The 10,132-nt window shown below is 40.8% G+C and overlaps 1 protein-coding gene across 1 annotated transcript; it reads right to left on the minus strand.

Annotated features, from left to right (window-relative positions):
* Positions 1–1,237: 1,237 nt before the first annotated feature.
* Positions 1,238–8,422, minus strand: LOC144274141 (butyrophilin subfamily 1 member A1-like). Its single transcript, XM_077832787.1, has 5 exons — positions 8,413–8,422; positions 7,388–7,516; positions 4,170–4,517; positions 2,699–2,980; positions 1,238–1,401 (listed from the first exon to the last, which is right to left on the minus strand). Exons 1-5 carry the CDS (start codon positions 8,420–8,422, stop codon positions 1,238–1,240), a joined length of 933 nt encoding a protein of 310 aa, XP_077688913.1.
* Between the last annotated feature and the right edge of the window lie 1,710 nt (positions 8,423–10,132).

A 10,132-nucleotide genomic window follows, 5' to 3' on the forward strand; every position in this document is an offset into this window, starting at 1 on the left:
GAAATGAAATAAAGCAAACAGATGTAAATACAAGTTATTTAAGAAAATTTCCAGTTAATGGAGATTTAAAGAAGTTTTTTCATGATATGAACGCCTGGCCCCTGAATACCAAACATTTCATTCATGTTTAACGAGCCATGTGGCCAAACTAGAGTTAAGTGTCCAACAGTAACTGACTATTGTCAAGGATTTACAATTCTGAAAGGTTTGAATTCCTTATGGAATTAGGGTCTGATTTTTCAAGGCATTGAGGAGCCTAACTCTCACTGATTTCAGTGAGAGTTAACTGACCAAATAAAAATCTATCCATTAGAGTCCAATCCTGCTTCTTGTATTATCTCTCACATTCCCATTGGCTTTGCTGGGAGCTCTGGGGTGCAGACTCGAATTTCTGGCCCTCAAATTATCAGCATTATTTTTTTTAGCAATTTGACTTGTGCATTCAGTGCTTAATCCTACACTCATTGAAGTCAATGGCAAAGATCTAACTGATGTTAGTGACGCAGTATCTGGGCTTTCATCTTTTTCTGGTTAAAAAAACTCCACCCCAAAAATTCACAGAAAAACAAAGAAATACCCTTATGAGGAGTCAAATTTGTACAGAAGTTTTACTTGTTGGAGGAAAGAGCACAACTCGTACAGATTTCTATATCCTGTTCCATTAAAAATAAACAGAAATAAATATAAATTCTTATTAGGAGCATTCTTCCCTTGGTTATACAGTTGTCTGCATTTCGTGAAAGTTGCACAGTGATTATACAATTCATGAGCCTTTGAGGGTTTCATGTTCTCAACACCAGGAGAAAAAGGTTTCCCTTCTCCATCTCTGACTTCTTGTTCCTCACCATTTTCAGAACTCAGGTTAAGTCTCAGAGCTCATGTCTATTCAGACCCCTCTTTTCTACTGTGTATATTTTTTTAATATTATCTATTGGGATGAAATTTGTCCATGGGGACTGAGGAGGGAATAACTGCACAGCTGGGTGGGAAGTGGGCAGAAAAGAGTGAGGAGTGGAGAAGGTTTTGGATCACTCTCCCCCCCCTTCCCCAAGTGCTCCATTCAGCTTAACTGAGGCAGTTCTGGGGGAGAAATATTCTGGGCCTGTAAAGGGCCGATGAAGATCACTGCCCCCTGGAGCAAATGGGAACCTTAGTAACGTTTTCTGCTGCGGGGAGCATAGGGCATGTCTGTGCTTCCCCTGCTTGGCCCAGTGTAAAATTTCATTCTTCCCTTTTTTCATTTATTAGAAGAAAATTTCTTGTTAATTTCACTAAATTTTCCCCTGTGACATTTACCTTTTATTTTAAATAGATAAACAGTGAGGCCAATGAAACCAAACAAAACCAGCAGGATCACACTCAGAGCCACCATCCATGGATTCACCCTCGGGAAAAAGGAATCTGAAAAATAAACCCCCAGGATTTGCATTAGTTTGGAAGCAGGGACAAAACTAATTTTTTTCCTATTGCATGTAAATATATAAATAGTCCCCAGCAGGACGTATGTGAAGTAAGAGTGAAAACATGACACCCCCCCCCCCACGCTGCACAAAAGACCAAAACCTGATTTTAAAAATTACTCCAACCAACACAGCTTTAGCACTGATCAACCAGTGAATGAACAGGCCTGGTTTGATTCATGCTATTCAGAGCTTTATTGAGCTGAGGGGCAAATTCTTTGCTCACAAAACCTCATTGACTTCAGTGGAGTTATGCCAGCAAACAATTTGGTCCTCACTATTCAGCAACATTCAGAAATTGCAGAAGTCGTTAGAATATTTTGGTGAGTCACTAATAATTTCCTCAATTATTTCGACGAATCATAATTGCAATGAATCCAAACATTAAGTGCTAGAAATTGATTCATCTTCTTTTGCTGTTCTTGTGTTTACAGCATTTACATCATCTAGCCAGGGTGGGCATTTCAAACATGCCTAAGGCCTTCTCCACACAGGATTTGTGCCCTGGTTTCGTGAAATTGGTGTAACACTCATGCAGTCATTGTTACACTGATTCCACAGCTGACCATGTAAGAGGATTGCCCCAATTTAACTAAACTGATTTACAATTTAAGGTTTTCTCAATCAGCTTAATAGTGTCCTTTATCCATTTAGTATAAATCAGTAAGGAACTAACTTACGCTAAATATATAGGACACTGAAACTGAAATAAGAGCATTCAAACAAGGGTTTTCATCAATAACTCAGGAGATAATCAGGGCAGCTTTTGTGTGTAGACAAAGGCAAAGTGAGTTATGAGCACAAGTCCCACTGAATGTCAACAGAAACAAGCCCACATCATTTGGTGACATTTCACTTATAGAAAAGGTAGCAAACAAACGATGGTATAAAAATTGCTACGTTCAAAAAAAATCACTGAGGGGAAGTTAAGTTTTTAAGAACAAACTCTTCTCAAAATCAGTCTCTCTCTCTTTTTTTTTTAAAGTAAGAGTTTCAGGAGTATCAGAGTTAAGATTAAATTTACATGAAACCCAAAACTCTGATAACTCTGAATGTGCAAAATTAAGGCAATCAGATTGCCTGAGTTGTGACCCTGTTAAGGTTCCAGTTTCTGAACTTCTTTGTTTTTAGGTAGGTTGTAAAATATGCACAACAGATGCTTCAGTTCTTTGTTTCCTATGTTTTGTTTTGTTTCTGATGGAGGTGATTTCAGTATGTGGGTTTAGCTGGTAACTGACCTGCTATATAAACTGTTGATTCCTTTTCTTGATTGAGAAGGGTGTTCCTGATCAAACAGGACAGGTTCTGGTTTGAACGTTCTTTTATAATAATAGAATTTTCTGTTTCAAACAGGCTACTATCCCTGAGGGATTTTGCTTCAGAGAGCGATGGTAATTCTTTCCCACTGAGATCTCTCCAAAGAACCTTGGGCTCTGGAAACCAACCAGCCGATTGACAAACCATCCGGATCCCTCCATCCTGGTGACTCTCCACAGAGATGAGAGCATTGGAGCCCAAACCTAGAGGAAAATTACGTAAATGTGTGATAAATCAATGGGGTAACTTAACAGCTAAAAAAGGATGAGTGATAGATTGTGGATCCATTACTCCCACTCAAGATCACTTGCTCATGTAGAAGGGATAAATGAACACTGGAATTTCTGAATTCCCAATACGCATGGACACAGGAAAACACGTGAACAAATATTTAAAATAATTTCACTGAATAAGGAGAGATATTGTCCTCTCCACCCAAAAGCAAGGGAGCATTGAACACCTTTGGAAATCTGGCCACTTCATTTAAATACCTAGTGGAATATGAATTTTTCAAAAAGCCAGATTTTAGTATACTCGATAAAAATTTTGTTTGTTCTCTTTTTAAATCAGTCAATCAATCTAACTGGCTCCATGGTTCCTGTGTCGGAGCAGCAGGGCACAAACGCTCGGCCTCATCTGCTAGCAGTAAATACTTAACTTGTCCCTCCCCCACCTTTATGTGGCCTCAGCCAATGAGAAAGCTGCAACTGATTTTGACTGCACCCCTAAATAACCAGCAGTAGTGACCACGTCAGAAGGCCTGTACACCTGGCAGTCCCACCGTAGCCAGGCCTCAGAACGACGGCAGAGGAATTGGAAGACCAGGGGCCGTCCACACGTGAGAGGCTCCAGCAGCGCAGCTTCACCGCTGTGGTGCTTCAGTGTAGACACTACTTACCCCAAGGGCAGGACTTCTCCTGGCGTCCCAGGTGACACCCCTCTCTGAGAGGCAGGAGCTAGGTTGACAGAAGAATTCTTCTGTTGACCCAGCCCTGCCTGCATGGCGACTTAGGTCAGCTTAGTTTTGTCACTCATGGGGGGTGTATTTTTCACACCCCTGAGTGACCTAGTTCAGCAGACCTACTTTTCTCACGTAAACAAGGCCCATATTTGTCTAGAAGTCTTTTCCCTCCTTTCTCTCCCTCCTTTTGGAGTTAGTCAAGAACATTTTTTGGGCAAGGAAATCTCTTGACCATTCTGAAAATGTCTTTAATAAAACGTTGGGAAAGTTTTCAGCATATTTTCCAAAGTGTCTGAATGTGGTCGTGTGCTGAAATCTAGTCACATTGTGTTACTCTAAAATAATTCACAAGTTGCTAGTCACAGTTGTTGCAGTAGAAAAGAACAAAAACTGCAGCCCAGGATGAGATAATACAGACAAGAGCTGCTGACCTGCTACCTTCAGTTCCAACAGGGCTTCTTCATAAAAAGAACCATCTTGAACAAAACAGTGGTATTGTCCTTCATCTGAGCTTCTGATATTAACAATCTGCAAGGAAACATTCCCATCCGTGATGCCAGCTTTCAAAAGCTCCGTCCTTCCACGATATTCTGGCATCTGCTGTCCATACTCATCCTTTCTATGCCGATACAGGTGCACAAATGAAGTGAACTCAGATCGGAACCATCTCACCTCCATGTTCACAGCGCTCATCCTGGGGGACAGGTGACAGGGTAACACAATGTTCTCACCCAAAATGGCAGTGACAGGGTGACCAGGACCCATCACTCTGAACTGAGCTGTGAAATACACCAAAGCAAAAAGAGAACAACCTCAGAGAGAAAATAAAATATATTCATGACTGATTCAATAGGTTCATACTTTCCAAAAATTCAGCCTGGGGCAGACACCTGGTATGCAAATTTCCAGCCTGAACATTGAAAATTTGGCACAATAAGAAACAACTGAAAAGGGTGGGGGGGAAGAGTTACATTAATAAGTGACAGGCCAGCTCACGTATAGGTGTCACTGGTTACTCCCCATATATTAATTTGACATGCCACAGAGCCATTTCAGTGCCCCGTGAACAGACAGGGTGACCTGAGTATATACACTGTGTACCTGAGCTCTGTGATCTGTTCTGACCATCACTATATTTCTGATGTGATTTCTCAGCATTGGTTTGAATATGAGAAGGATGAAAAGATGAAATCCTGACTCCACTGAAGTCAACAGAGATCTCCTAGAATTTCACCCTAATGTTTTGGGACCCAGCTTCTTTGGAGACCACCACCTCGTACGAGGACACAATTTTCATTGAGATCAGCTGAGGTTCTTGAGTTTCCCTCCTTTGCCCCCCTCCACCTGTATTTAGTGAGACGGGGTCACTGCCAGGACATTTTCAGTAAAGGGTCTTCTACTCTGGGACCCACGTGCCTTGACCTCACTGAGCCAAATCACTTCAGCTTTAGGCCAGTTGGCCTTGGTGTTTGAGAAAGGATTGGGTCACAGAGGATGCAAGCATGTGAACTAGGATGCTCAGCGTGACCCAAGGTGCGTAGGGCTGCCCACAGTGGAAATGCCAAGGTCAGGGAAGGCTGCAAAAAGGAGAGCAGCTTCTCCCAAAACTGGTGGTTTACACTATAGTTAGATTCACCAACCAGTCACAAACTGTGCTCCTGATCCCCCACACTGGATATCAGAAAAGAAATCAAACAGCCCCCTTTACTGCATTCCAATCTCTGGCTCCCAATCAGCGAATAGGTTCAGTACAGTGAGACATTACTTAAAACTCTGTTCACTTTACAAAATGTTCTTTTAATTCCCCAAAGGACCAGACACATTACCAGATCAATACTAATTTGAATCTTACCCAAAAGACCATGCTGCCAGCCAATCCTTTAGTATCTAAAACTAAAGGTTTTATTAGAAAAGAAAAGGAACGAAAGAGAAGAGAGTTGCTAAATGGTCAAAGCAATCAGATAGATAGATAGATAGATAGATAGATAGATAAAAGAAAGTGACTTCAGAATCCATATATCAGGTTCTTAGCAGCACTGGTGAATTTGCTAGCTTGCAAAGTCCCTCTGGAACACATCCAGAGCTTGGATGGGTCTATCAGTCCTTTGTTCAAAGCTTCAATTTGTAGGGAAGTTACTCCAGAGGCGAGAAGCAGGACTGCAGACAAAATGGAGAAGATGCAGCTGCCTTTTTATATCCTTTGCCATGTGGCGTGTACATCCTTTGTCCCAAACACTAACTCACAGCACATGGGCATAAAAAGGTACTTGGAGTCCCCTGTCCATAGGCATGTCCTTACATGTCCTGAAAAACAACGAGGAGCCCGGTGGCACCTTAAAGACTAAGATTTATTTGGGGCGTAAGCTTTTCCCAAATAAATCTGTTAGTCTTTAAGGTGCCACTGGACTCCTCGTTGTTTTTGTGGATATAGACTAACACGGCTACCTCTCTGATACTTGTCTACATGTCCTGCTGACTCATAGCCCCGGGCTTCTCTCAATGGTTCATTCTACAGCTGATTGCCTTTGATGGGCCATCAAGAGGGCCGGATAGTGCTGATGCTGGACTGTCTGGGGGTGTCACCCAAATGCACAGCACAAGATTGACACACAAATATACCACACATATTTATATCTCACCATACAAAGATGATACATACCTATAAACAAGCTTATCATATTTAGCAAATCATGCCTTTTCCACTGATACCTTACATAGAATCATAGAACTGGAAGGGACCTTGAGAGGTCATCGAGTCCAGCCCCCTGCACTCATGGCAGGACCAGCACCACCTAGACCATCCCTGACAGGTGTTTGTCTAACCTGCTCTTAAAAATCTGCAATGACAGAGATTCCACAACCTCCCTGTGCAATTGATTCCAGTGCCTAACCACCCTGACAGTTAGGAAGTTTTTCCTAATGTCCAACCTAAACCTTTCTCGCTGCAATTTAAGTCCATTGCTTCTTGTCCTATCATCAGAGGTTAAGGAGAACAATTTTTCTCCCTCCTCCTTATAACAAGCTTTTAGGTATTTGAAAACTGTTAACATGTCCCCTCTCAGTCTTCTCTTTCCCAGACTAAACAAAACCAGTTCTTTCAATCTTCCCTCATAGGTTATGTTTTCCAGACCCCTAATCATCCTTGTTGCTCTACTCTGCACTCTCTCCAATTTGTCCGTATCTTTTCTGAAATGTGGCGCCCAGAACTGGACACAATATTCCAGCTGAGGCCTAATCAACGCAGTGTAGAGCAGTAGAATTACTTCTCGTGGCATATCTTGTATAAGATTTATTGCGATTTTGTAATATTGGTATCAATGCTACTATAAATGGTCACCCATATTCCATACAGCCTCACACACAGATACTATAATGATATAAGTATCTAGATAGATAGAGAAACTGCGTTGCCTCATATGCAGCGGGTGGAGAATTACTCCTCCAGAAGTGCTGGGGAGGAAGTGGAGACTTATTTATTGATATTGAGCCAATCTGAAATTCGTGTTACGGGTGGGTTTGGGGGTTGTTTTGGTTTTGGTTTTTTTTTTTTTCCCCCAGTTTTGTACAAAGGAGTGGAATAGGCATAATTTATAAATCACTGCGATGAAACAAATCCTACAACCAGCAGCAGGATCAGTGGGATTCCTACCTGATTCCAGCTTGTGAATGTGATAAGTAATGAAGAAAATGACCAAATGAGGCAGAGAGGTGATCATTGTGGAGCTAGGACAGAATGAAAGAACCTTCCTCTTCACTGTAACTTGATCTGGACAACAGGCTAGGGAAGAGAAAAATACTTTACCAAAACATGTTTTGCATTCAAATCTGATTTGTTAGAAAAAGGAACTATTATCTGTAGTTAGTGAATTGAACGGATTGTTTCTGGTCACCATGTCCTTCAAGATTTTAGAGCTGGTAGACCTCATCCTCTCACACCTTGTTTTTAATGATAGGTTGGAAACGGAAAACTAACTTTCCTGCTTTTTCAACTCCCAACTGGTTTCTCAACTTTGAATGGACGAGTCATTGAACTGAGCCAGTTGGGTTCATTGAAATGAATAAAATATTTTCTCTGCACTTGCAGAAGAAGCTATTGCTGTCAAAAGCTGGGTGAGCCCTTCAACAAATTCTGGTTGCACCACTTCGTTGATCTTATTTTCTTTAAAACTTCTCCAGCAAACACGTACTGCTTGAATGTTATACATTACATATATGCCTTAGCATCAGCTGTCATAATTTTAATTTGAAAGATAATTTCTAATTTTAAAAAATCCAAGTTAAAGAAAAGCCTCTGATCTAAATTTTCTTTTAAAAAATCATTTTTAAAGATGAATTTTCATCCACCCTGAGTGTCTGATATTTCCTTCAGACCCCATTGCCAAAGAACTACAGCACTTTGAAGATTTACATTAATAGGTGGGATACATTGGATTGGATGAATTATTGAAGAAAGCTGAAAATTGTTTGTCTCTTTCAAAAACAGAGCAGCAGCACTGCCAACCACAGTATCCAAAAATCAAAAGTCAGTGTAACCCCGGCCCACCCTAACGTGTTCGGTCTGTGTCGTATTGTCCGGTCTTGTGTTGTCTGCAGTGGCACTTGAACAGTTTTTAAAGTGTGGGTGCTGAAAGCCAGTGAAACTGCCCCACACTTTTCACCTCGTGCCCCCCTTACCTCTCTCCATGGCCTACACCCCCTCCCCTCAGAGCTGGGGCTGGGACCAGGGCTGTGTCTCTAGGAGTGCAGGGACACAGACAGGGGTCAAGGGGCTGAGGCTGGTGGCAGACATGGGGCCAGAAGTGGATTCCCCACATGCGGGGCCAGGAGAGGAGCCCCAGGCACGGGACCGGGAGTGGAGCCCCATGTAAAACCTGGGGATGCTGTAGTACCCCCCAACGCCCCTGCTTCCCATGCCTATGATTGTCTGGTCTTGTAGCTTTGATAAGCTGTAAAACTGTATAATTGTTTAATTTTATTAGAGCATCCATGAAGAATGTGGTATTTGGGAACATATGCAAGTTGTACATTGTTGTGGTTGTTTTGTGCTTTAAAATGTTTGTTTCTTTATGAAAATCAATCCAAAAAATCCTCTCCTCCCTCCCCGTCATGCACACACATAATTGAAATAAAAATCACAATTGGGTCAAAAAAATATAAGTGATTGACTTAAAATCAATATTTTAAAAAATACATTTTGAGTTCCTATTTTTTGCCATTTGGTTTTTGAACCCTGACTGTGCACTCAGGTCTTAATCTTAAACTTTGCCCTGCAACCATAAAAGCTAGAAATTCATGTTTACTTGAAATGAAATCTGAGATTCTCACATCAATTTATAACTAGAGCATTCGGGCTTTCAGAAAATTACCGAATACTGTGAGACTTAAAATAAAAATCACACAAAGTTATGAGAGTTGACAACACTGCAGCTGGTCAAAAATGTTTAAACAAAAATGATTTTTTCAATCGAAAATGGCGTTTGGATTTTTTTTTAAAAAAACTGATGATTTCCTATTATTTTAATGTTTCTAATTTCTCAGTGAAATGATGCTAAATGAAAAAAATATTTCAAATTGATTCAAAATGAGAAACCCTAATCAAATGGAATAAAAACATTTTATTCACCCATCCTTTATCCTGTCTCAAAGGAGGAAAGGGAGCAAAAATGAAAACGGAAAAAGAAAAACTAAAATCGAATTTTTTGTTCAATAATACGTGATTGAAATTTGAAAAATAAGCAAATTCTTTTAAACAAAAACATAATTTGTAAATAGCTGTACTCCAACAGATTTCTTCATAATATTGCCCCTTGAATGGCTTTTCACACAGGAGGAGATAATCTGTTACACAATGTATAAATTTCCCTTTTTTAGTATGGCCTGAAGTCCCTACTCAGTGACACTCCTGAACACAGGATCAACTTGAGGCACATGCTCACTTCCCACTGAGTTCAGGAGGAGAAAAGGAGGCAGTTTTCTGCTTTGATTGATTCTGAGCATAATTGTATTTTTTACAAGAACAAAAGGATTCACCCCCTCCCCGCAGTCAAGAGGCAGAAAACTGCAATGAGAGCACAGGCAGAAAACTAGACTGATGGCCGCTGGGTTTGGTGCAGGAAATTTTCTGTATTCAAAATAGAGGAAGTTACAAATCTCCCCCAAGAACAGTCTTGGGTCCACTGCTCTTGAATAAAATTCAGCAAAACAAAGAAATGACGAATTCAACAAGCTGTAAAAGTCTCGTGTTACATTACTGTGAAAACAATCCGCAATGTATGTGACAGTCCATCACTTTCAATGTAGATGTACTGTCAAGTTCCCAGAAAGAGAGAAACAAATTCTCACAGGATTATTTACTCCTTGTGTTTTGAATAATCTGTCCAAGCAATAAGGAGCG

Source organism: Eretmochelys imbricata, chromosome 14 (assembly GCF_965152235.1).
Source record: "Eretmochelys imbricata isolate rEreImb1 chromosome 14, rEreImb1.hap1, whole genome shotgun sequence".
NCBI classification, from domain to species: domain Eukaryota; kingdom Metazoa; phylum Chordata; order Testudines; family Cheloniidae; genus Eretmochelys; species Eretmochelys imbricata.